This window comes from Chlorocebus sabaeus, chromosome 20 (genome assembly GCF_047675955.1).
Source record: "Chlorocebus sabaeus isolate Y175 chromosome 20, mChlSab1.0.hap1, whole genome shotgun sequence".
Taxonomy (NCBI): Eukaryota; Metazoa; Chordata; class Mammalia; order Primates; family Cercopithecidae; genus Chlorocebus; species Chlorocebus sabaeus.
The window spans coordinates 15,807,296-15,835,222 of NC_132923.1; the positions used below are offsets into that span (position 1 = coordinate 15,807,296).

General features: G+C 41.0%; 1 protein-coding gene and 1 pseudogene across 2 annotated transcripts in view; one reads left to right on the forward strand and one right to left on the reverse strand.

The window, feature by feature from the left end:
- Window positions 1–25,487, forward strand: part of RNF115 (ring finger protein 115) — an 81,355-nt gene extending 55,868 nt beyond the window's left edge. For both annotated transcript variants that reach the window (XM_007977298.3, XM_007977299.3), the window contains 5 exons: window positions 18,835–18,906; window positions 20,375–20,447; window positions 21,387–21,480; window positions 23,758–23,873; window positions 24,883–25,487. In XM_007977298.3, the coding sequence (XP_007975489.1) occupies window positions 18,835–18,906; window positions 20,375–20,447; window positions 21,387–21,480; window positions 23,758–23,873; window positions 24,883–25,014 (487 nt within the window). In that variant the 3' untranslated portion in view covers window positions 25,015–25,487. The remainder of the gene's footprint in view (window positions 1–18,834; window positions 18,907–20,374; window positions 20,448–21,386; window positions 21,481–23,757; window positions 23,874–24,882) is intronic.
- LOC103224065 (ribosome biogenesis protein NSA2 homolog pseudogene) lies at window positions 3,151–4,075 on the reverse strand (annotated as a pseudogene).
- Window positions 25,488–27,927: the final 2,440 nt, after the last annotated feature.

The window sequence follows — 27,927 nt, forward strand, 5'->3', positions numbered from 1 at the left end:
ACTCTTTAGCTCTGTGTTTTTCAGTCCTGGCTGTACATCGTTGTCACTGAGGATATCTTTTAAACTGGTACCTGGACTCCATCCCCAGGGACTGTGATTTTATTAGTCTGGGTGAAACCAGGCATTGGTAATTTTAAAAAGCTCCTAAAGTTATTCTTATTGTAGCCAGAATTGAGAATTACTGTTCCAGTTATTGCCTAGTAATCTTTTTCCTTTCCTGTTCAATAAAATTTCTTAAGAGTTGTTTATGTTTACTTTTTAATCTTTCATTATTCTTCTACCTGCTGTAGACTGGCCCTCCTTTCACTAAAGTCCCTGGTGACTTTCTATTAATAATTGCAGACCCAGTGGATACTTTAAAATCCTTATTGTATAGGTCTAGTTCACTGAATTCAACCTTTTTAATCTTTTTTCTTCCCCCTTGAAATTATTTTTTTTTCTTCTTCTTCTTTCTTTATTTTGTAATAGAGTCTTGCTCTGTTGCCCAGGCTGGAGTAGAGTGGCGTGATCGTAGCTCACTGAGCCTCAAACTTCTGGGCTCACACAATCCTCCTGCCTTAGCCTCCCAAGTAGCTTGGATTACAGGCATGTACCACCATGCCTGTAATGCTTGGCCAACTTTTAAATTTTTTTGGTAAAGATGAAGTCTCGCTATGTTGCCCAGGCTGGTCTCAAACTTCTGGGACGATTGCTTGAGCCCAGGAATTTAAGATCACCCTGGGCAACATGGCAAGACCTCATCTTTACAAAAAATGAAAAATCAGCTGAGCATGGTGGCATGTGCCTGTAGTCCCAGCTACTCTGGAGGATGAGTGTGAGGATCGCTTGAGCCTGGGAGGTTGTGGCTGCACTGAGCAGTGATTGCACCATTGCACTCCAGCCTGGGCAACAGAAGTGAGTCCTTGTCTTGTCTCAAAAAAAAAAAAAAAAAAGCTCTTCTTACTCCAAGATTTAACATTTAATTTTTATATTTTCTTAATGCTTTTTATGGTTATGTTAGAACTCTTTGGTTACAAGTGATAGAAATTCAATTTAATATAACAAGAATAAACTAACCAGCGGCCAGGTGCGGTAGCTCATGCCTGTAATCCCAGCACTTTAGGAGGCCGAGGTGGGCAGATCACTTGAGGCCAGTTTAAGACCAGCCTGGCCAACATGGCGAAACCCCGTCTCTACTAAAAATTAAAAAAATTTAGCTGGGCATGGTGGCACATGCCTGCAATCCCAGCTACTTGGGAAGCTAAGGCAGGAGAATCGCTTGAACCTGGGAGGTGGAGGTTGTAGTAAGCCGAGATTGTTCCAACCTGGGTGACAGAGCACAACTCTGTCTCAAAAAAACCCAAAAAACTAGAATGTGTTGGTTCACATAACTCAAATGGTTGTTAGCTATATCAGACCCAACATCTCCCTATTATAACAATTGTCTTGTAATGCCCTCTACTATTCTGATTAGAAACTCATTGATAATATAAGCTATAAAACATAATAAAAACACATATGCATATATATATACACACACACAGTTCTCCAATTAATATAAAGGAGAAATAAAAATAATATATGAATATATGTGTTTTAATGTGTAAATCCCTAGCCATAACTATTATGGGAGACAAAATGAAAAGTTAGGTGCTTACTTCTGTATATAGAATCATTAAGATGATAGCTACAAATGCAAACAGTACAAGAGGATTATATTTTACAGTTCATCTGCCACAAGCATTGTTGGTACAATGTTATGACTTTTCAAAATGGTGAAGAACTCTTAGGAAGTTTCTGGGGTTTGTGGGGAAGCATAAACGTCCCTCATTTTTCACAATAGTTACATGCCTGGAAGATTCAGTATGTATTAAAACCAAATGGAAAATAATTTGTGTTTATGTGTAGAATGGAGCTGGATTTAGTTTCAGTTAATTATATAGGTAGTTTGTCACCAAATGAATGTCCAGGCAGAATGTTCAGAATATGCAGGTTGGCGGACAGTTCTTTGTTGGGCCTGGCTGTCCCCCCGTTTATTGCAGGGTAGCTAGCACTCATTTTTCCTGCTTAGTAAATGTGAATGGTACCTACCATTTATTGTGACTAGCAAAACTGCTCCCTTGGATTTCTAAATCACTTCCTAGGAGTAACATTGAGAAGCACTGATGTAAATTAGAAGTCTATAGATGGATCTAGATGGTCAGTCAATATGTTATGTTCATCTGTCTATCATTCTTTCTCTCTCAAATCTGCTTTCCTGTGTTATGATGGCTGTCTTCATCCAGAGGATATGTCCATCTGTCAATTTTTTTTTCTTTTTTTTTGAGACAGCCTTGCTCTGTTGCCCAGGCTGAAGTGCAGTGGTGTGGCCTCAGCTTACTGCAACCTCTGCCTCCCAGATCCAAGCAATTCTTGTGCCTCACCCTCCTGAGTAGCTGGAATTAGAGTCTCACGCCACCATGCCTAGCTATTTTTTTTTGTATTTTTAAGAGAGAGAGAGTTTCACCATGTTGGCCAGGCTGGTCTTGAACTCCTGACCTCAAGTGATCCACCCATGGCCTCCCAAAGTACTGAGATTACAGGCGTGCCCATCCATCGACTTTTGTGGAAGGTTTCTGGCCCTGATTGGGCGTTATGCCCAAATCTTTGGTGGGTGGGGAGTATTTTTATGTATTTTTGAGTTAAAGATCTAATCCCCCCATATGCGTATCCAGTTATTTACAGCATAATATATAGCATATCTGATTTGAAATGTCACCTTTATTATGTATACATTTTCATACTTACCTTTCTCTTTCTGGATTCTCTGTTATGTGCTGTAGATCTTTATTTTTGTATTCTATTCATGTACCATTCTGGTGTACGCACTACAATTTTATACTGTGATCTGAAAACTGGTAGGGAAGGTCCATCTCATTATTGTTCTTTTCTTAAAAAAAAAAAAAGTTCTTAGTTTGTTTGCAAGTTTATTAATGCTTTGCTTGTGTTTACCCTTCCAAATGGATTTTAGATGCAGTTTTTCAATCTCTGCCCCTTTTCCCATCCCATTAGGATTTTGATTGGAAGTGCATTGAATTTATATATTAATTTGGGGACAGTTGGTACTTATAGTTTTTTTTTTCTTTTCTTTTTCTTTTTCTTTTTCTTTTTTAAAAACAGGACCTTTTTAATGTTTACAATTTAATAAATCTCTTCATTGCAGACATGTATGGCTGTTTGGTAGTATTCAGAAACATCACAGTAATGGCAGTTTTTTCAATTGGTGTGTAGTCCTCAATAATTATATATGAAATTGCTGTCAAACCAGTAAGACTGCATTTATACATCCATCATTTTCAGGATTGTTGGTAACCTGGTCATATTTTCCCCAAATAACTTTGCCTCCTTGTGTCACAAGGCCCAATTCACTCACATTTACCTCAATGACAGTACCTTTGGTAATAACACCCAAAGTTGTATACAGTGGGGATGAGGGATTCTTCTTTACACCAAATATTGGTAGGCAAAAGGTGGCTTTCAGTTCAGGATGTGTTACATGGGCTTTCTTGAAACGCAAGCCCATTGGCCTGATAAATCTTTCATATTTAGGTGGTTTTCTTGTAAAGCCATCTCCAACAAAGCACACTTTAGTAACCATCCTCTTCCATGCTTTCTTCTTTCTCTTTCCTGTTCGAATAACTTTTAATACTTCTGTTTTTCCCTGGGCACATACTTTAGGCAGAGGGACTTCCCAATTTCCCGCCTTCTCTTTTCGTTTCTGTTTAATCATATTGGAAAGTACTTTAGCTTGAGATTGTCCCTCTCTGTCCAGCAGATAGGCAGGTACTGCTCCCTGTGGAGTCTTTTCATCATTCTTTTGTTTGGTGTTTCTCTTTTCATGCATCTTGATAGTCTTTTTCATTTGTATTTTTTCAGCATGGCGCTGTTTATGGTAAAGCTTAGCCTTCAGACCAGTCATTTTCTTTGCCTTCTTTGAACGTTCATGAGCCTCTCGACTTTCCTCCTTTCTCTTTTTCTCATGGTAATCCAAACCGTATCCATAGCGTTTACGATGTAATTCAATATATTTGGTCTGTGGCATGGTGATGGCCGCAGAACCACCAGAAGCAGCCCCTGGGGTGCGAAAACGCTCTCAATTTTCAGGTCTCAAAGACCCACAAGCCCACACCACGCAGGCCGGGACAGGAAAGGCTTTTTTGTTTTTTTGAGACAAAGTCTCGCTCTGTTGCCCAGGCTGGAGTGCAGTGGTGTGATCTCGGCTCAGTGCAACCTCTGCCTCCCAATTCAAGCATTTCTTCCTGCCTCAGCCTCCCAGGTAGCTGGGATTACAGGCGTCTGCCACTACACCTGGCTAATTTTTGTATTTTTGATAGAGACAGGGTTTCACCTTGTTGACCAGACTGATCTCGAACTCTTGACCTCAGGTGATCTGCCTGCCTCGGCCTCCCAAAGTGCTGGGTTTACAGGCGTGAGCCACTGTGCCTAGCCGGTACGTTTTAGTAATACTGAAACTTCTCAGACCTATGGCTCATGGTCTCAGTTTATTTGGTTCTTTTTTCTTCTTCCTCTGTCTTCCTCTTCCTTCTTCCTTCTTCTTCTTCCTTTCTCCTCCTCCTTCCTCCTGCATCCTTCTTCCTCCTTCCTCTCTCATTCTTCCTCATTCTTCTTCCTCTTCCTTCTTCCTCCTCCTTCCTTTCTTTTTCCTCCTTCCTTTTTCTTCCTCCCTTTTCTTCTTTCTCCTTCCCTCTTCCATCATCTTCTTCCTTCTCTTTTCTTCCTCTTCCTTCTTTTTCCTTCTTCCTTCTTCTCCCTTTCTTCTTTCTTTTTAAAAATAGACTTTTTTAGAGCAGTTTTAGGTTCACAGCCAATTGAGTAGAAGATACAGGGCATTTTTCATCATTCAGTCAAGTTTCATAGTTTGATTTAACTTTTTATTTATTTAGTTATGTATTTAATTAATTTATTTATTTTTGAGACGGAGTCTTGCTCTGTCGCCCAGGCTGGAGTGCAGTGGCCGGATCTCAGCTCACTGCAAGCTCCGCCTCCTGGGTTTATGCCATTTTCCTGCCTCAGCCTGCCGAGTAGCTGGGACTACAGATGCCCACCACCTCGTCTGGCTAGTTTCTCGTATTTTTTAGTAGAGACGGGGTTTCACTGTGATAGCCAGGATGGTCTTGATCTCCTGACCTCGTGATCTGCCCATCTCGGCCTCCCAAAGTGCTGGGATTACAGGCTTGAGCCACCGTGCCCGGCCGATTTAACTTTTTAACTGATTATTGCTGGCAAACTTTTTGTTACCCTTCATCTTGTTACTTAATTGAATTCTTTTATTAATTGTAATAGTTTTTCATTTTATTCTCTTTAGTTTTCTAGTTAGCACTCATATCATCCTCAAATATTGATTGTGTTTCTCTTTCCAATGTTTATGCCTGTTATTTTTCTTATCTGTTATATTGACTATACTACCAAAACAAAGTTGTTTAATATAGGCATCATTGTGTTTTTCCTGACTTCAGTGAGAATGAATTAGTGTTTCTTTGTTAAACATGTTTGCTTTTGGTTCCTAGTATATGCATTATCACACTAAGAAAGTTTAATTTTATTCATAATTTATTAGGGGCTTTTAATTAAGAATGATGAATGATTTTGTCACATGCCCTTTGCAGTCCTATCAAAATGACCTTAGAGTTTTTCTCCCTTAAACAGTTAATGCATTTTATTAAGTATGTTTTCTAATGTTTTCTAGTGTTTCTATTCAAGCTGCTTTGTCAAGGAGCACTAATCTCTCTTTTTTAGGGGTTGGAGGTTGGGGAAATAGGGTCTCACTTTGTTGCCCAGGCTAGAATGCAGTAGCAAGATCATGTTTCACTACAACTTCAAACTCGGTGGGCTCAAGCAATCCTCCCACTTCAGCCTACGAACTAGGTAGGACTACAGGCATGTACTACTACACCTGGCTAATTTTTCAATTTTTGGTAGAGACTAGGTTGCTCAGGCTGGAGTCTCTTAATACATTATTGGAGTTGATTTGTTCCTTATCTTTTTTTTTTTTTTTTAAAGGATTTTTACATTTATTCAAAAGAGGGTGAGTCTCTTTATCAAGTTTTGGTGTCAGGATTATATTAGTTGCATAAAAGGAACTGGGAAAATTTGCTGTAATCTTATGCTTGGAAATACTTTAAATAACACAGGAATTACCTATTATTTAAAGGTTTAATACAAGTTACCTGTAATTCCATCTGGACCTGGTATCTTTTGAGAACTAGATCTGTTACAGTCTTTTCAGTTACTTCTGGGGTTAATAGTGTACGGTAATGTTTTATTTATCTCTGTATTCTCAGCTTCTAGCACAGTATCGGTTTTATAGTGGCTACTAAATGTGTTTGTTTTGAATAAGTGGATAATTGCAATTATGTCTCTAAAAAGTACAAAAAAATATAAATTAGTAGTAATAATAGCTAAGAGTATGTGCCAGAAACTAGTCTAAATGCTTTACAGGTATTCATTTGTTTAATCCTCACTATAACTCTGTGAAGAAGGTATTGTGAATATCTCCATTTTCCCAGAGAAACTGAGGCACAGAGCGTTTAGGTAAATTGTCTAAGAGTATAAAGGCAGTTAAATATTGGAGCCAGGATAGTGCAAAAATGGAAGTGTTTGTATTTGGTGAGATTTTTAACTGTTTACTTGTACTGAAAAATTTTAGTATAACTGTTTAGTATAAGTCAAAAATTTAAAATTAAGTAGCCTTCTCACTTATTTTTTAACCAAAGAATTAAGCATTTCCCTAATTTTCTCAGAAACTTTCCTTCCAAGGCACCAGTATATCAGTAAATAGAACTTGAAAGGTTTTAATTCAGTTTCTTTTCTCTTTTCTTTCATAGAAGTATAAATAAACACAGTATATCTTTGGGGCCTATTACTATACCTACTTAGCAGGCCTGCCCAGATTGTTCCATATGGTTGTTACTTTACAGTAATTGTCATTATGATGTCACTGTATGTTTTGAAAGTACAATTTCATGTTTTACAAATTTTAAAAAATTGATTAAACTTTAGCATGGCTTCTTCCTGATAACAGTTTTGTCCTCTTGCTTTGAGAAGGAACATATGGGCATTCCATTTATGGTTTCCATGGGCTACATCTCAATTTCCTGTTCATTTTACTGGTTTCACTGTAAACAGAGTACTTAGTATTTAATGGCCGGCTGCGGTGGCTCACACCTGTATTCCCAGCACTTTGGGAGGCTGAGGTGGGTGGATCACTTGAGGTCAGGAGTTCCAGACCAGCCTGACCAACATGATGAAATCCCATCTCTACTAAAAATCCAAAAATTAACGAGGCATGGTGGTGGTTGCCTGTTATCCCAGCTACCCAGGAGGCTGAGGCAGGAGAATCACTTGCAATGAGCTAAGATCGCACCACTGTACTCTAGCCTGGGCAACAGAGCAAGACTCCATTTCAAGAAAAAAAGTACTTTGTATTTAAGAAATCAGGTGTCAGAGATTAGCCTTTGTGGGATTATTAGTGTGTTCCTCACACCAACTTAATAAGTTTCCCTGAAATGAGATCCATTTTCTTTGACTTTTTCATTGGCATGAGTAAAAGTTTTTTACTAACACAAAGACAGGGAAATCTCACATTGTTCATTCATTCTGCAAATATTTATTCAGTGTCCCTAAAGTATGTGCTTTATCCTCTAATTGCAGCTTTTGAATGATAGTTAATTAGGTCTTGCATAGACTAGCTCATCTTATCTGACTTTAAGTGCATCTGACCTGTGTCAGAAGATTAATTTATACATTTATAACTGAGGGTATTCTGTTTCAGTGACTCCAAAACTCATTTATTTGTTAGCATACTGTTGTCTGTGAATTTCTCAGATATCAAGAAATCAAAAGCAATCAGATGGTGGTTTGGTACATATAGAATCAGCAAGGAAATTGCATGATCTTTAAGAGAAATTCCATTCAGGTTGTGATAAATGCTAAGGAATTACTCATATTTCACTTCAAATAATTTTTTAGGACGGTAAAATGTTAATGCTTGTTAGGTTTTTTTGCTTTGTGTTAGGTCAACACCAGCACATTCATATTTTCCAGACAAGTAATAGAGATTACCACCCACTAGTCTGCACTTATTACATTGAAACCCATCTTTATTTTATTTTGTTGTTTTTGTTTTGTCTTGTTTTGTTTTTTTGGGAGGGAGTCTCACTCTGTCTCCCAGGTTGCAGTGCAGTGGTGTGATCTCTGCTCACTGTAACCTCTGCCTCCCAGATTCAAGCAATTCTCCTGCCTCAGCCTCCTGAGTGCTGGGACTACAGACATGAGCCACAATGCCTGGCTAATTTTTTTGTATTTTTAGTAAAGACAGGGTTTTGCCATGTTGGCCAGGCTGGTCTCGAACTCCTGACCTCAAGTGATCCTCCTGCTTCAGCCTCCCAAGGTGTTGGGATTACAGGCATAAGCCACTGCACCCAGCCCCATTTTTATTTTGTTGTGCTTTACTCTTTTGGTTCTTTGTTGCATTTTAGCCTGGTGGTTTAGTCTCCTTCCTGGCTATATAAAGGAAGCCTCTTTGATTTTAGTTAGCAGTAAGCTGTTTCCGATTTGCTTTGTAGGGTACATTACTTCTAAGAAGCTGTCCCACCTAAATAATATGTTCTTTTTAAAATTTATTATTTTTATTTTCGATTCAGGGGGTACATGTACAGATTTGGTTTTAATTTTTAAATTTTTTAAAATTTGCTCTCCTGGTAACTCACAGAACAGCAGGTTTATTACACAGGTATATTGTGTGATGCTGGGGTTTGGGCTTATAATGATCCCATAACCTAAGCAGTGAACATAGTACCTATAGGTAGTTTCTCAACCTTTGCCCTTCTCCCTCCCTCTCCTGTTTTGTGATCCCCAGTGTTTATTATTCCTTACTTTGTGTCCCTGTGTAACCAATGTTTAGTTCCCATGTATAAGTGAGAACATGTGGTATTTCTGTTTTCTGCATTAACTTGCTTATTAGGCTAATGACCTCCAACTATATCCATGTTGCTGCAAAGTACGTGATTTTGTTCTTTTTTATGGCTGTGTAAAGAATATATTTTAAGATTTCCTACCTAGAGAATATGTGCTTCTGAAGTTAACCCTAGATTCTTAGACCATGGTTTTCTGACCACTGATCACATCTCAGATTTTGAGAACTGACTTTTTTTGGTTAACTTTTTTTTTCCTTATTAAAAAAAATTTTTTTTTGGGTACGGAATAAAAAGACAACCTTATCCAGAAATAGCCATAGTAACGCCTTGATGTATAATCTTATAGACCTTTTTAAATATATATATATAATTACATCTATATAATTGAAATTGAATTGATTATACTACACATATTTTATAATATTTTTTATCTTAATAGATTGTATATATTTTTCAAGATACATTTGATTGGGGCCTATATTAGTCTGTTTTCACAAGACTGATAAAGACATACCTGAGACTGGGAAGAAAAAGAGGTATATTTGGACTTAACAGTTCCACATGACTGAGAAGGCCTCAGAATCATGGTGGGAGGCTAAAGGCACTTGTAACATGGCGGCAGCCTAACCATGTCATTCAGCCCCTGGCCCCTCCAAATCTCATGTCCGCACATTTCAAAACCAGTCATACATTCCCAGCAGTCTCCCCAAGTCTTAATTCATTTAGGTATTAACCGAAAGGTCCAAAGTCCAAAGTCTCATCTGAGATAAGGCAAGTCCCTTCTGCCTGTGAGCCTATAAAATCAAAAGCAAGCTAGTTACTTCCTAGATACAGTGGAGGTACAGGTATTTGGTAAATACAGCCATTCCAAATGGGAGAAATTGGCTAAAATAAAGGGGTTACAGGCTCCATGCATGTCCGAAATCCAGCGGGGCAGTCAAATTTTGAAGCTCCAAAATCATCTTTGAGTCCAAGTCTCACATCCAGGTCATGCTGATGCAAAAGCTGGGTTCCCGTGGTCTTGGGCAGCTCTACCCCTGTGACTTTGCAGGATACAACCTCCCTCCTTGCTGCTTTTCACTGTCTGGTGTTGAGTGTCTATGGCTTTTCTAGGCTCATGGTGCAAGCTGTCGGTGGGTCTACCATTCTGGGATCTGGAAGATGGTGGCCCTCTTCTCACAGCTCCACTATGCGATTCCCTAGTAGGGACTCTGTGTGGGGACTCCCACCCCACATTTTCCTTCTGCACTGCCCTAGCAGAGGTTCTCCATGAGGGCCCCGCCCCTGCAGCAAACTTTTGCCTGGGCATCCAGGTGTTTCCATACATCTTCTGAAATCTAGGTGGAGGTTCCTAAACCTCAATTCTTGTCTTCAGTGCACTCGCAGGCTCAACACCACAGGGAAGCTGCCAAGGCTTTGGGCTTGCACCCTCTGAAGCCACAACCCAAGCTCTATGTTGGCCCCTTTCAGCCATGGCTGGAGCAACTGGGACACAGGGCACCAAGTCCCTAGGCTGCATACAACACGGGGACCCTGGGCCCAGCCCATGAAACCACTTTTTCCTCCTGGGCCTCTGGACCTGTGATGGGAGGGGCTGCCGTGAAGGTCTCTGACAGGGCCTGGAGACATTTTCCCTGTGGTCCTGGGTATTAACATTAGGCACCTTGCTACTTATGCAGATTTCTGCAGCTGGCTTCAATTTCCCCTTAAAAAATGGGTTTTTCTTTTCTATCACACAGGGAGCAAATTTTCCAAATTTTTATGCTCTGCTTCCCTTATAAAACTGGTTGACAGCACCCAAGTTACCTCTTGAATGCTTTGCTGCTAGAAATTTCTTCTACCAGATATCCTAAATTATCTCTCTCAAGTTCAAAGTTCCACAAATCTGTAGGGCAGGGACAAAATGCTGCCAGTCTCTTTGCTAAAACATACCAAGAGTCACCTTTGCTCCAGTTCCCAACAAGTTCCTTATCTCCATTCTGAGACCACCTCAGCCTGGACCTTATTGTCCACATCACTATTAGCATTTTGGGCAAAACCATTGAGCAAGTCTCTAGGAAGTTCCAGACTTTCCCACATTTTCCTGTCTTCTTCTGAGCCCTTCAAACTGTTATAACTTCTGACTGTTACCCAGTTCCAAAGTCACTTCTACATTTTTGGGTATCTTTTAGCAATGCCCCACTCCTGGCACCAATTTACTGTATTGGTCCTTTTTCACGCTGCTGATAAAGACATACCCAAGACTGGGAAGAAAAAGAGCTTTAATTGGACTTATAGTTCCACATGGCTGGGGAGGCCTCAGAATCATGGTGGGAGGCGAAAGGGACTTCTTACATGGTGGCGGCAAGAGAAATGAGGAAGAAGCAAAAGCAGAAACCCCTGATAAACCCATCAGATCTCATGAGACTTATTCACTATCATGAGAATAGCATGGGAAAGATCAGCCTCCATGATTCAATTACCTCCCCCTGGGTCCCTCCCCGCAGCATGTAGGAATTCTGGGAGATACAATTCAAGTTGAGATTTGGGTGGAGACACAGTCAAACCATATCAGAGCCCATCTAGGGGACATTTCTTAATTAATTAATTTTTTCCTGGGCTCAAGTGATCCTCCCATCTCAGCTTCTTAAGCATCTGGGACCACAGGTGTGCAGCATTAGGCCCAGCTAATTTTAAAATTTTTTTGTAGAGATAGGGTCTCCTTATGTTGTCCAGGCTGGTCTTGTATTCCCATCTTGGCCTCCCAATGTGCTGGGATTACAGGTGTGAGCCAGTTTGCCTGGCCCCATAAGAGGTCTCTTAATTTATTCAACAGACATTGTGTATTACTATGTGCCAGATGTTGGGCATACAGTAGTCAATAAATAGTCAAGAATGACTGCCCTTGTGGAGCTTAAGTGCTAATGGGGAGAGATAGACAATAAAAATAAACAGAATGTTAAGCAGTAGTAAGTGCTATGGTGGAAGAAAAGCAGGGATGGGAGATAGGGAGTATGGTGGAAGTGAAGTTTCAGAAAGAGCATGGTCAGCAAATGTCTTATTGAGAAAGTATCTGAATAGACACCAAGGAAGTGTAGGGATGTACAAACAAGGAGAGACCAATGTAGGGCAGAGAAGGTGAGGGGAATGGTAGGAGAAGTTGATGGGAGTAGGAATGGGGAGGTGGGTATTAGATTATATGAAGCCTAGTTGGCAATTATAAGAACTTCTATTCCAGTGGAGAGTTAGGTGTCATTTATATCTTGAAATGATTGCTCTAACTGCTGTGCTGAAAATAAAATGGGGGGCTGCAAGGTGTGCGAGGCAAAGACACAGCAGAGAAACTATTTAAGAGGCTATTGCGTTCATATAAGCTAGAGATACCAGTGGTTTGGGTGAGAGTAGTGAAAAATGGTTTGGTTTCAGATGCAGTTTGGCAATATTCATGATAGGATTTACTGACAGATTGGATATGGGGTGTAAAAGAAAGAAGAGTTATGACATCAAGGTTTTTGGCCTGAAAACAAGAAAAATGGAGCCACCATCTGCTGACATGGGGAACATTAGGAGGAGTAAGTTTGGAGGAAAATATTTAAGAGTTAATTCAGTTTGGGATATAATAAGTTTGAGGTGCTTATTACGCAAGTGGAAATGTTGAGTAGGCAGAGGTCTTGGCTGGAGATAAAATTTGGAAGTTGTGGCCTATATATTGTATTTAAAATTATAAAGCTGGATAAAATGGTCAAAGAAGTCAAGATAGGAGATAGTAGAGCTCAGAGAATGGAGGCCTGGGCCTTCCAAACTTAGAAGTTTGGAAGATAAGAATAAGCAAAGGAAACTCAGAAGAAACAGCCTGGGAAGTACGAGGAAAACCTAGAGAGAGTACAGCTCTGGAAACTATGTGAAGACTCTTACCTGGTTTTAGCACGTGACTTCCCTTCCAGACCCAGTGGGTTGGTTTTTCTCTTCTGTAAGTTTCTGAAATTAAATGTATACACTATCTTTCTTCCCTCCACATCCTCCCAGACATTTAGCTTTAACAAGAAAAGATTTTTTTTTTTAAATAAACAAAATTCATTGTAAATACTCTATGAACTATTGTTCTCTGAGCAACAGCTCATATGCATTGGGGCCACCCTGAGCAGTCTCTGTTACTGCTGCAAAAATATGGGACTAACATCTGACTTCCAGAGAGTAAGCAGCCAAGAAAGAGGAATCATCAGCTCATCAGCTGCTGGTGAATTGTTCCTCATAATTCCAAGCATTCCTATAGGATTGACTTTTAACAGCTTCAAGAACTAGGCTATCTCTCACACTTGATTATTACCATTTACTTATTGATCAGTTTAAGCATGTGATAATTTGCCCTTCTTGTCACTGGCAAATAGGTGGATATCTATTAGTTACCTATCACTGTGTAACACATTACCCCAGAATTTAACAGCTTATGACAGTATTTATTATCTCACTATTTTTGAGGGTCAGGAATTTGGGAGCAGTTTAGCTAGGTGGTTCTGGTGAAGGGCTTCATGAGGTTATTTATAATCAACATGTCAGCTGTGGCTGCAGTCATCCGAACACTTAACTGGACCTGGAAGATCCACTTCCAAGATGGCTCACTCACATGACTGTTGGCAGGAGGCCTTAGTTCCTCACCATCTGGGCCTCTCCATAGGGCTCCTTGAATGTCGCTATTACTTGGCAGCTAGCTTCTCTTGGAGTTATTGATCCAAGAGAATGATAGAGGAAGAAGGAAAAAAACTCATAATGCCTTTTTATATCCTAATTTTGGAAGTCACACACTGTCATTTCTGCTGCATTTTGTCTGTAAGAGGTGAATCATTAAGTCTAGCCCACATTCAAGGAGAAGAAAATTAGCTCCACCTCCAAAGAATTCATGGATGTATTTTAAAATCACCAGTTTGCCCTCTAGCCACAAATTATTTACACTTCTTCCTCCCAAGAGCTATCAAAAAAAGTTTCCTTCTTCTGTAGCATCAGCTTGAAATACAGGTAGCTGTCCTTTAAGTAGGTCCAAGTGTGGGTGTGGCTTCTTGGGTATAGTTCCTCAGGTACAGTTCCTTTTGATATGAAGACCTGTAAACTAAAGACACAAGTTGTCTACCTATCACACACCCAAAATGCAGTGATGTGGACAGGCAGTGATTCTGAACAGGTATAAAGATTTCCTGTTCCAAAAGGGAAAAATGGCGGCACAAAGAAATTGCTGGTTCATAGCAATTCTGATAGTTGTCTAGACTAATGTCAGAAATTCCTTGACTAGGACTTCTGTTTCTGCCCAGGAGTTCTTCTCTGTGACTCTGGAGTCCACCTTGTTAGTCATCCTTTCTTTTCCATTAAAAGTAGTTCATATTTGTAGCTGCATAGCTTTCTTAGCATGCTTCTTGCTGGTAGAAATTTGAGGGCCCAGAGACCTGTTTTCATTTTGTACTATCTTTCCACCTTTCAGTTTAAGCTGTCAGTGTTTCTTTTTAAACTTTGATATCCTGTGAATCTCACTGGGATTCATGCAATTAGGCAAAAGCCATGTCCACCAATCTCTTCTAATTAGGCTTTTTCCACCTTGGGTTTCTGCTGGGATTGCTGAGGGATACCACTTGTAATGGGTAGAATTGTGTCCCCCAGAAAGCTGTATTCAAGTCCTAACCCTGATAAGGTCACTGTGAATATGACCTTATTTGGAAATAAGGTTTTTACAGATGTAGTCAAGTTATAAGAAGATCACACTGGATCAGGAAGGGCCTTAATCCAACGGTTGATAGTCGTATAAGGAGAGAAATTTGCTGGGTGCGGCGGCTTACTCCTGTAATCTCAGCACTTTGGAAGGCTGAGGTGGGAGGATCACTTGAGGTCAGGAGTTCGAGACCAGCCTGGCCAATGTGGTAAAACCCCATGTCTACTAAAAATACAAAAATTAGCCAGGCGTGGTGGCCCATGCCTATAATCCCAGCTACTCAGGAGGCTGAGGCATGAGAATCACTTAAACCTTGAGGCAGAGGTTGCAGTGAGCCAAGATCGCACCTATTGCACTACGGCCTGGGCGAGAGTGAGACTCTGCCTCAAAAAAAAAAAAAAAAAAAAAAGAGGAAGCTAGAAATTTGGACATGAACACAGAAGACAAAGAGAAGAAAGCCGTGTGATGACAGAGACAGAGACTGGGGGGACATAACGTCTACAAATCAAGGAATGGCAAAGATTGCTGCCAACCATCACCAGAAGCCGGGAAAGAGTCATGGAAATAATCTCCCTCAGAACTTTCTGAAAGAACTAACCCTACTGACACCCTCCAAATCAGTGAGCGAATAAATTCTTTTTGTTTTAAGCTACCCAGTTTGTGGTAGTTTGTTATAGCAGTAACACCCTTAAACTTCTTAGTCCAATTTTCTAACTGAATGATTCTTTAGGTACTATTTTAGATCTTTCTGAGGTTGTGGGTTTTTTTTTGTTTGTTTTGTTTTGTTTTTTTTGAGGCAGAGTCGCACTCTGTCACCCAGACTGGAGTGCAGTGGTACAGTCTCAGCCCACTGCAACGTCTGCCTCCGGGTTCAAGTGATTCTCATGTTTCGGCCTCCCGAGTAGCTGGCATTAGAGGTGTGCGCCACCATGCCCAGCTAATTTTTGTATTTTTAGTAGAGACGGGTTTCTTCATGTTGGCCAGGCTGGTCTCAAATTCCTGGCCTCAAGTGATCCTCCTGCCTTGACCTCCCAAAGTGTTGGGATTGTAGATGTGAGCCACTGCGCCCGGCCCTTTCTGAGGTCTTAACAAAGAATTGTTATAGTCTGATCCTTGGCTTCATCTGAAATCAGTCTTTTGGCAGTGCCTTGGATTTGATCTTTGCTTGAAATCCATTTCTTAATTTTAGTGTCATTTACTAATCTGGAGATGCTGGGAATTCTCAGAATTATATAATTCTGTCCTTTTTGTTTAACTGTTCGTCCTTCCTTTAATTTATCCCACTTTTGCATTTTAAAGTAAGCAACAAGAAGCCAGGAGGTACTTTCAAAAGTGGAAATCTCTTTAGCTAGATTATCAACCAGTTTGTGGACCGCAACATCTACTTTCCATGTTATGGTAAGGCAGCAGCTTTGCCAGTATATAACAAGGATCTTTTTCCCTCCAGTTTCTAATAAGATTTTTCTGCCTTTTCTTAATCTCACCTTTAACTTCCTCAAAGGCCATAGTGCTTTTTTTTTTTTTCAAGGCTCTTCAAACTTTACTGATGCTCTCCTCAAAGTCCTTTTACCTTCTGCCCCACTGCTGGGTTCCAAAGGTACTCTCACGTTTTAGGTCTTTATTATGGTAGCACGTGTATCCAGATATCAAAATCTGTATGTTACCTATTGCCGTATAACAAATTATCTCAGAGTTGAGTGGCTTAAAACAAACAAATATTTATTATCTCACAGATTCACTGGGTCAGGAACAGGTTCAGTTGGGAGTAGCGTCGCTGAGTGATTCTGGCCCAGGATTTCATGAGCTTACAGTCAAGATGTTGGCCACTGCTGCAGTATAGGGGTGACTAGGCTTTACACATATTCTGGCAGGTTTGTTCTGGCTGGTGGCAGGAGTGCTCAGTTCCTCATCACATGGACCTTTCTATAGGACTGCTTGATATGGCACTCTCCCAGAGCAAGTGATTGATCCAACAGAAGTACAAGGAGAAAGCACTATGCGCCCCGCCCGCCCCACCACCTTTTTTTCTTGAGGCAAAGTCTCACTCTGTCACCCATGCTGGAGTGCAATGGCATGATCTTGGCTCACTGCAACCTCCGCCTCCCGGGTTCAAGTGATTCTCCTGCCTCATCCTCCTGAGTAGCTGAGACTATAGGCATGTGCCGCCATGCCTCGCTAATTTTTATATTTTTAGTAGAGATGGAGTCATGTTGGCCAGGCTGGTCTCGAACTCCTGACCACAAGTGATCCACCCACCTCGAAGTGCTGGGATTACAGGCATGAGCCACCACACCTGGCCATTTCTCCTGCTTTGTTACCTTGTCTTGGAAGTCACAGGTGATCAGTTCTGCCATATTCTATTGTTAAGTGAGTCACTAAGTCAAGCCCACACTGAAGGGAAGATTATCAAATACTTTTTGGACATATTTTTAAAACAACACGAAGCATTCTTTGAAAAAGCCAGTGAATTCATAGAAGCAGAGAGTAGAATGGTAGTTACCAGGAGCTGTGGGGCAGAGGGGGTGGATTAGAGAGATGTTGAAGGATACAAAATTTCAGTTAAAAGTTCAAGAGATGTGTTGTACAACATGGTGGCTGTAGTTAATAACAATGTTTTCAGCCAGGTGCTCATCCCAGCACTTTGGGAGGCCAAGGCAGGCAGATTACTTGACAGCCCGGCTAATATGGTGAAACCCCATCTCTACTAAAAATACAAGAATTAGCTGGGCATAGTGGTGTGCATCTGTAATCCCAGCTACTTGGGAGGCTGAAGCACAAGAATTGCTTGAACCTGGGGGACAGAGTTGGCAGTGAGCCGAGATGGTGCCACTGTACTCCAGCCTGGGTGACAGAGCAGGACTTCATCTCAAAAAAAACAAAAAAAACAAAAAACAGTGTTTTGTACATTTGAAAATTGCTAAGAGAGTAGATTTTAAGTGTTATTGTTGTAAATAAGTTTGTGAGGTAATGCATATGTTGATAGTTTGATGTAGTCATTCCACAATGCTTACATATTTCAAAATATGTTCTATACCATAATATATACAATTTTTGTCAGTTAAAAATAAATAATGAAAAATAATACAAAAAGGCAAGCAAACAAACGGAATAGTGCAGTTAGCTGCTGTTGAACTTTAATAGCAGGGAAAGTCTAATGTTGGCTACTGCCATTGTTACATTAATTGGCCTAATAAGTAAAGTGGGAACCAGGGACTTAAAATTGCATATCATTGCTGGGCGCAGTGGCTCACACCTGTAATCCCAACAGTTTGGGAGGCCGAGGTCAGGAGTTCAAGATCAGCTTTGTCAACATGGTAAAACCCCGTCTCTACTAAATCTACTAAATATACAAAAAATTAGCCGGGTGTGGTGGCAGGTGCCTGTAATCCCAGCTGCTCTGGACGCTAAGGCAGGAGAATTGCCTGAACCTGGGAGGCAGAGGTTGCAGTGAGCCGAGATCACGTCATTGCACTCCACCCTGGGCGGCAGAGCGAGACTCTGTCTCAAAAAAGAAAAAAAAATTACGTATCATCCAGAGCACAGAAGATCTAGGGGAACAATTTCTTCAGGTTTTTCTTTTGCTGAGGCATCACTCCAGTATCTCTTTGGGTAACAAAGACTCATTCGTATAAAGAACTGTGTACCTGTGCCATCTTAAGTATTCAGAGTGACAAATGCTAAGCATGTGTGTGTTTATATGTGTTTGTGTTATAATCATCTAAAACAACCTTAAAATAGAATTATTGCTTGAACTTTTATTTTGAAGGACCCATTAAATGATATCTTATTCAGAAACCCAATGTGTACAACATACAAAAATGGAACTACCCTTGTTAAAGGAAGGTGGGTCCAGAATTCTACTGGCTCGGCATCCCTTTTAACCCTTCCTTATGTTGGTGGAACATAGTTCCTTGTTGGTGGAACAAGGAACATAGTTTGAAAAACTATACCATACCATCAGATCCCTTTCCAGCTTAATTCACAAAAATCTATTAATCTATAAGATAGCAGAGTTCAGGAAGATAGCCATAATAGCAAAATAGCACACCGCCGTGTGGCAGGCTGATTTCTGTTGCTGTCTCTTGTGTAATAGCCAATGAAAAACTATTTTGGTTTAGGGAAGTAGTTGGTAATTAGGCAGCCATGGATATCTGTAGAGTACTTTCATTAGTCTGTTGTCTTACCTAATTTTTTCTTCTCTAACAGAATACTACAACACATCTTTGCAGGATTCTTTGCAAATTCTGCCATTCCTGGATCTCCACACCCTTTTTCCTGGTAAGTAACTAATTGCTTTCTATCTTACTCTATTGGAGTGACATCATTTTAGGTGCTGTCATTTCTGTGCAGTAGAGAAAAAGAGCTGCATAGGCCAGGCGTGGTGGCTCACGCCCATAATCGCATTCCAGCACTTTGGGAGGCCGAGGCTGGTGGATCACGAGGTCAGGAGATCGAGACCATCCTGGCTAACATGATGAAACCCCATCTCTACCAAAAATACCAAAAATTAGCCAGGCGTGGTGGCACGCGCCTGTAGTCCCAGTTACTTGGAGGCTGAGGCAGGAGAATCACTTGAACCCGGGACACAGTTGTTGCAGTGAGCCGAGATCGTGCCACTGTACTCCAGCCTGGGCAACAAAACGAGACTCCATCTCAAAAAACAAAACAAAAAAACTGCATAGGTGAGTATGTAGCTATAACTGGAGGCTGCTAGACTGCCATTATCTGCTAAGCCCAAACTTAATCAGAACTTTTATTTTTTTATTATTCAGGCTCAGGAAGGCTGTCCTGGTCCCCCAGAATGTTTGGTTGCTAGAAATGTCTTGATCCCTTTTATATTCAGGTCTGAGAGTTGTGTTGAGGTAGGGAATGAGATGGTCCCTGCCAGGCTTGGTATCTGATTTGTGGGTTCCCCAGTAGACTACACAGGAATATTTTACTCCTTAAGAATTTCTGAAGTTGAAAACATTATGCTGAACTTTATTTTTTTCAAAGTAAGAGGATTTGTCAGAAGAAACAATAGGCTGTAATTCAGTATCAGAGTGACACTTATGTATGATAGGGATTAAAGATGGAATTTCTTCTTGTCAGAGAAATTATTTGCCGCTTCTGACTGTGGCCCAGAAGGTTTCTTTGCTCAAAGGAACCTCAGTCCTTTTAGGACCTCTGTCATCCACTAGTCTGGACCTCTGCTGGTAGTGTACCAGCAGCTCTGCGGGGGTGGGGCGGGAGGAAGGTGTTGCCAAGTCCCTTTTGTAATTGTTCTAAGTTGTGATTCAGAGAGACTGCTATGGCTGCTTCTCTACTTGAAAGCTCCTCATTGTCCAGAACTGTGGGCGGCCTCTTATAATGAGGGATGTTTGCTGTAGATTTTGACCAGTCATGAAGGGAAAACTCTCCTTAAAAAGCAGCTCCATCTGTGTTTAATATAAGTGGGCACAGAAAAGACAAATTTTTGAAACCAACAGGCAATGAGTCACTCTTTTTGTTCTGGCATGTCATGTGGTACTTTAGGTAGCTTCACATTTTATGTTCTAGTTAAGTAAAATTCCTAGAGAATGAGATACTATCTCTGGATAGTTTGTTTGATCTTGAAAATATACAGAATTCTTTGCCTCTTGATCCTGGAGGACTAGTGACTTTCCAGCTCTGAGAGAGAACAGGATCCCTCTGCCACTTTTTTTCTGTGGTGTAAGGCAGAGCCTGGTCACTCCATCTAATGCTGTCTGTCTCATCTCATGTATAGGAGCGGGATGCTGCACTCCAACCCTGGGGACTATGCCTGGGGTCAGACAGGGCTTGATGCCATTGTAACCCAGGTGAGGAGCTGCCTTTTGAGGGTGTCTGTTCAGTGTGTCTCATGGTTCCATAGGCTTCCTGCTTTCCTTCTGCTACTTTCTGAAATGGCAGTCATTCTGCTTTCTCTAATATTTTGAGTTTTGGGGTTTCCATTTTACTAAAGGGATGAATGATTTATGGGGTTAGCTCAGCATCCATGCACTTCCTAGGTCCGAGGGAATTTCTAGAAGATGGTTTCATCTCCGTAGGAAGAAAAGACTTCTATAAAAAATTGTATTTTGTATTTTTGGTCTTTCTTGTTCAGTCCTATAAGGATTCTGTTGACAAGTATTTGACAAAAAAAGGAGGATTTCCTCACATGTTGAAGCAGGGATTTCTGCTAGATGGAGCAAAGTAGGGGAAGGAAGCAGAGAAAAAGGTATTCCCATGCCATGTATAATTGCTTCCACTTGTTTATGTTCATTTTAATTTGATTGGTTTTTCATTTCCCTTGTGGATTTCTGAGACTAGAAAGCATGTCCTTTATATTCAGTCTTCTTATAGGCGGTAATTTACCTATTTCTTGGCTTACATTATGCTACTTTTCATACTCTCGCTTTTTTCTTATTCCAGCAGAATGAAGCTTTTGGACCAGTTACATATTAACTTTTTATTAAGCTGTAGTTTTATTCATGACATCACAACCCTTTTGCTGCCCCTGAAGTTGCTTTATGGCCAGAGGTGGGCCTTGCAATCATGGGTTTGTCTGTAGGCTTATGCAATGTCACTCTGAAATTGTAAAGCAATTATGAGTGTTCTGGCAGCAGGAAAGGGGAAACCCAAGCCTCTCAGAGCCTAGCAGAAGTAAGAGTAACTAACATACCTAATGTCTGCGCTGTTGGTTCTCAGCTGGAGCAGCTCCCTCTCCAGGTGTATTGAGATGTCTGCCACTTCATCTTTTTCTTTCTCTTTTTTTGTAGCTTTTAGGACAACTGGAAAACACAGGCCCTCCCCCAGCTGACAAGGAAAAGATCACATCTCTTCCAACAGTGACAGTAACTCAGGAACAAGTTGGTAGGTTCATTTTTATACTTACTCTGTCATCTTCTGATCTCTGTTCAAAATCCCAGTATCTTCTGACAAGTGAAAAGTTTAAAAAACGAACAAAATAAAAAGACAAAAAAGATAGATAAGAAAAAAAATCCCAATACCTTCCTATATTAAGGACCTTTAAGTGAAGCTATGGCCCTCTAAAATTCCTACCTGGGTGCCAAATCTGGAAAGTTCCTACCCCTTTATTAGGTTAGTCAGTAGGTATTTCCTAAGCAATTATGTCTCTTTTTTAGGTGCCATTGGGAATAAAGAGGTACAGAGATAGATAAGACTTGATTCTAATAAGTTGAAGAAAAACTCATCAAATGATTAAAAACTGTGTTGGACACATGATACTGACATTGGGGAAAGGAGAAGAGAAAAAATAGGAGACTGGGAATTTGTTTCAGATCTACTTTGTGTCAGGTACAGTTAGGTATATTAGTCATAGATATTACTTTATTTGTAAGCACTGGAGGAATTTAGTGACAAGGGACAACATTCTGGACTGGGAGTTTCTGTTCCCATCAGTTTGGGTTTAGAGTTAGAGATTTCAAAGACAAGGTGGGCCATCTTAGGTCATTCTATTTAAGGAAAAGTATGAACTAATATACGTGGTGTGTGAGTCAGGTAAAGTGGTCTTTAGGGAAGATTAGGGACAGTGTGTAGCACATTGGAAGCGAGATAGCAGAAACAGGGATTTTAGAGTCTGTCGCAGCAGTCCAGGTGAGGTTCAGGTGATGGTGACAATACTAACAGAAAGGAAAGGGTAGATTCAGAAAATCATTTTGGAGAGAGGCTTTCCTCACTGATTGCGTAATGGGATGAAGGAGGGGAAAGTCAAAGATAATTCTGAGATTTCACAGCTTTGTAACTGTAAACATGGTGCTGACATCTTAAGAGCTGGGGAAATAGTGAATGGGCCCTGGTTTGGGTAAGGAGATGAGGTGATGTTTTACATTTTAAATTCGTTGATTTTTGAGGTGCCAGCTGAGAATCGAAGTGAAGAGGAGCTGGGGATTGCTATGGAGCTGGTTTGAGGGAAAATTAAGTTGTAGCAAAGTATAGGATATATTTGGAGGGTTAAGATCATGGAATCTGGGATACTAGCTGGGAGGCTGTTGCAGCAGACTAGGCATGAGAAGTAAAATAATTAAGGCTAAGGTGGTAAGAATGGAGAGTAAGGAGTAAATCGGTTAAGTAGTAGTACTGCCCCAAATGCCTTATCTGCTGTTGGTTCATGGAGCATATCCCAGCCACTAGGCATGTAGACTAGCTGACAGTATTAGCCAAATTTGGGAAACTCAAAACTTGCTGCTTGAAATTCCCAATATAGTTGGTGACTGATGCTTCTCAGAGAAGAGGGTTTTCTGTCTCTTGATTTAGTGACCTGAGCTAGACTTCAACTTTGCAGTTCTGCAGCACCACTTCTGGTATAGCTTCTTTTCTGGTATAGCTTTTATTAACAATTTTTTTTGTTTTTTTGTTTTTTTTTGAGACAGAGTTGCTCTGTTGTCCAGGCTGGAGTGCGGTGGCGCGAATTGGCTCATTGCAGCCTCTGCCTCCCGGGTTCAAGCAATTCTCTGCCTCAGCCTCCCAAGTAGCTGGGATTACAGGTGCCCACCACCACTCCCAGCTAATCTATGTATTTTTAGTAGAGACAGAGTTTTTACCATCTTGGCCAGGCTGGTCTTGAACTTCTGACCTCGTGATCCACCCGCCTTCGCCCTCATTAACAATTTTTACAGAGGATTTTAGGGCAGCCACTCTGAAATAGAGTGCTTTATCCCATGCTGAAAAGAGCATGGTGAAAGTGGCAAGTGGCTTGAGACACTGAACTGCCAAGGTTGCTGAGATGAATCCCTTGGCTATGGTGGACAGATTGACAGTGGAAACTGACTGCCCAGGGGGCTGTCACACATTTAGGAAGAAGTTTTTCCGTTTTACTGAACAGATCATCTAAGCCCCGGTTTATTTCTTCCAACTCTTTACATCAAAAAATAGGCCTTGTATAATTCCTACGTAGGCCTTTTTGGAGTAGGCCCCATTCGTCATTCTTCCTTTTCATGTCTCCGTCTACTATACCTTTACCCTCGTTTTGAAATAAAGTCATGCCTCTTAGCTGCCGGCTACTTGGGTGTACGTTTTCTTTTGTCTCTTGTGTCTTTATGCATTCATAGGGTTGGTAGAGACATTGGGTTAGTTTTTTCTTCCTTCCTTTTGCTTGTTTACTTTAAAAGGCATTACCTTCTTCAACAGATATGGGTTTAGAGTGTCCAGTATGCAAAGAAGATTACACAGTTGAAGAGGAAGTCCGGCAGTTACCTTGCAATCACTTCTTTCACAGCAGTTGTATTGTGCCATGGCTGGAACTGGTGAGTACAGCAAGTCATGGCTTCTTGGGGGGATGATTCAGAGTAAAGATATAGTTAACAGTTCCTCGAGATCCAAGTAGATCAGATTTTATCCCATAAATCCCTGGCTAACTCTGGTACTGTTATTTGTTTGGAACTTTTCTGACCAAGGGTTGCAAACTATGTTCTACAGGTCATTGTTTCCTGCCACCTGTTACTGTAAATAACATTTTATTGGAACACAGCTATGTTCATTTGTTTATAGATTGTGGCAACTTTTGTGCTACATCAGCAGAGTTGATTAGTCGTAACAGCCGTAGTGTGGCCTGCAAAGCCTAAAATATTTATTTTCTGTCCCTTTATGTATTTATTTTGAGATAGAGTCTCACTCTGTCACCCAGACTGGAGTGCAGTGGCATGATCTCAACTCACTGAAACCTCCACCTCCTGGGTTCAAGTGATTCTTGTGCCTCAGTCTCTCAGAGTAGCTAGGATTACAGGCATGCACCACCATGCCCAGCCAATTTTTGTGTTTTTAGTAGAGACAGGGTTTCGCCATGTTGGCCAGGCTGATCTCAAACTCCTGACCTCAAGTGATCCTCCTGCCTCGGCCTCCCAAAGTATTGGGATCACAGGTGTGAGCCAGTGCACCCGGCCAATTTTCCATTCCCTTTAAACAAAAAGTTTGCTGACCTCTGCTCTAGACCATATGGGAAGTAATGGGCAGTTACCCTCTTGTCATAGATCACTCACTGTTTCTGGTTGGTTCTGTTTGGTGGTATGTATTAGCTGTTATTAACGTGCTGGCCTAGAATTGTGCCTGTCAGTTCTGCTTTAAAGTTCTGTTTGGGAGATATCCTGGTATCACACCTTAGAGGCCAGTGCATGCTGTATGAGGATGCATTCCCTATTGTTTTTCTATTCCAAGTCATAATTTTTGATGTGACAGTTCTCAGGGTTATTTAAGTGTGCAGTACTCCCAACTTCTCAGGCCAGGATCTTCACATAGACTAATATTTTTCTGTTTCAGCATGACACATGTCCTGTATGTAGGAAGAGCTTAAATGGTGAGGACTCTACTCGGCAAAGCCAGAGCTCTGAGGCCTCTGCAAGCAACAGATTTAGCAATGACAGTCAGTTACATGACCGATGGACTTTCTGAAGCTAAAGACCACACCTGAATCTGGGCTGTGGTAATCATCTTACCATAGCTGTAAATTGTATCAAAACAAAAAATTAGTAGATGGATTTAGGAATCATGTAAGAAACTCAACACATAATATTAATGCAATGAATGTTTTTCTTCTCTAAATTTAAAGTTAGTATCTACAGATGGAATTGTGTCTACAACCAAATGGCTCTTATCCCTGAATTCAGAGTGATAATTTTATAAGTGTGAAACTTAATTATGTAGGACTCCCCCCACCTGAATAGAATTAATTCCTGAAAGTCTAGTTAGGGTCCTGCTATCTGTCATGTTGCCTTGTAATGGGTGTTTCCACCTCCTTCTCCAACCTCTACCCCACCATTAGTGTATTTTACTATAAAAACAGTGGAACCACAGCCCTAAAGTCCTGCTGATATAAAGTCCTTTTGTCTTAATTGTATTAAAAAAAAAAAAAAAAAAAAAAAAAACTACTCTTGCTCACATTAGCTATGAGGCGAGGTCAAATTCAGGAATCTAAGACTAATGATTTTGTTTTGTCTTGATCCCCAGAGAGCAAATCAAAGAAAAATTACAGCGAGAAGAGAAAAGTGGTTCATCATTGTGTGCTTTGGTTTTCTTAATTTTTGTTTGTTTTTTTGAAACAGAGTCTTGCTCTGTTGCCCAGGCTGGAATGCAATGGCGCGATCTCGGCTCACTGCAACCTCTGCCTCCCGAGTTCAAGTGATTCTCCTGCCTCAGCCTACCGAGTAGCTGGGACTACAGGCGCTTGTCACCATGCTCAGCTAATTTTTTGTATTTTTAGTAGAGATTGGGGTTTCACCATGTTAGCCAAGATGGTCTCAATCTCCTGACCTTGTGCTCTGCCCACCTCAGCCTCCCAGAGTGCTGGGATTACAGGCGTGAGCCACTGCGCCTGGCGTCTTACTTTAATTTTTAAAGACTACTTCAGTTGATGTAGTTTCCACAGAAACCTACATAACATATATTGGGAGCCTTATGTTGGTAGGAATTTTAATTCCCATTCCTTTTTGGGAATGAGTTGGGCAGCATACAGGCACAGAAAGACAGATGTTTGAGATCTTTGCCTCTGAGATTTTAAAAAATGATTCCTGCCAGGTATGGTGGCTCACGCCTGTAATCTCAGCACTTTGGGAGGTCGAGGCAGGAGGATCACAAGGTCAAGAGATCGAGACCAGCCTGACCAACATGGAGAAACCCTGTCTCTACTAAAAATACAAAATTAGCTGGCCGTGGTGACGCATGCCTGTAGTCCCAGCTACTCGGGAGGCTGAGGCAGACCAATCACTTGAACCCGGGAGGCGGAGGTTGCGGTGAGCCAGGATCACACCATCACACTGCAGTCGGGGCAGCAAGAATGAAACTCCATCTCAAAAAAAAAAAAAAAAAGAAAAAACAAATCCCCAACTCACTGATTTTTTTTTTTTTCTGTCGCCTAGGCTGGAGCACAGTGGCACAATCTCAGCTCACCACAGCCTAGACCTCCCAGGCTCTAGTGATCCTCCCACCTCAGCCTCCCAAGTAGCTGGGACTACAGGCATGTTGCCACCATGCCTGGGTACCATGCCTGGGTAATTTTTGTATTTTTGTAGAGATAGGGTTTTGCCTTGTTGCCCAGGCTGGTCTCAAACTCCTGGGCTCAAGTGATCTGTCTGCCTCAACCTCTCAAAGTGCTCAACTCATTGTTTACTGTCTTTTTTCCTAGTAATCGTAAAATAATTTGCCTCACAGAAATAGAGGCAGTGAGCGTCTGCAGCCAGTTCACTGTTTTTGGTAATTCATTGGTCTTCAGGAGTTAAGATTTTACATTGCCACATTTTAATTTTTAAGCCTATTTTTCATCTCTGAAACTTTCCTTTTCTGCTTTGTTCTCTGGCTATACTTGGACTCAAACTGATCAGTGTGATCATGTCCAAAACAGCTTGGCCTGGGAGAGGTAGGCCTTATTTTTTCAGCCTAGCAGCGTCCCATGCACATGCTCTTTGTAGCATTCAAGTGTTTAACATTGAATACAGTAAGGTCAAGAATGTTATTGAAACTTCAAGGTCTCAAAAGGAAATTATGGGGACATAGAACAACTGTTGGTGTACCAAAAAGAAAGGTACAGAGGGGCACCATTTGTATTGTCACATCAGCCTTGTATAGTTTAGAATGATCAGAACAAAAACACCACTCTTTAGTGGGTCTCTTTCTTGGCTAGGAGTCTTTCCTCAGTTTTTGTTGACTATCATACACTGATTTGTGGGTGACAGAAGGGGGCTAGGGATACTTTTTTCTGTACTTTGGTAGAGGATGAAGGAGTCAGAGAGGGAAAAGAAAAAGAGAGAGAGCGGCCTGCTGAAATAATAGCCTGCATCTAAAAGTTGTGACCAGAAAGTATGATTCATTTGGGCCCAGAGGGAATAAAATATGTTTTTTCATATACCTCCTGTATTACACCTCTGTAGTGATTATTGTTTGGGGAATGAGACCTACTTACTGTGTGTAGCCCCTGAAATGTAGCTTGAGAATACACATTGGTTTTGAATTGGGGAGGACGATGGAAGGAAATTAGAGGTGTATTATGAATATTTGGCCACTACTTAGATGGAGGAAGGCTGTGTTGAACTTGGGACACGTTGCAGTTTTCAAGTACACAATATCAGTTATCTCAGAAAAATTATGACAGCCTGGACATATTTATCTGCTTGTCAGTGTCTGGAGATGCCAGGAAAGGCAGTTGTAGTTTTACTTACAGCTAGAGAACCAATGCCTAGAGAACTAGAGGATCTGAGCAGCTTTACAAAGGGTGGAAACAAAGTGCTGGATAGGGGTCTGCCTTTTTTACACAGTATAGCAAACAGCATCAGACTAAGTTATATGAAATTTTCTTCACTTTTTTTGCTCTGA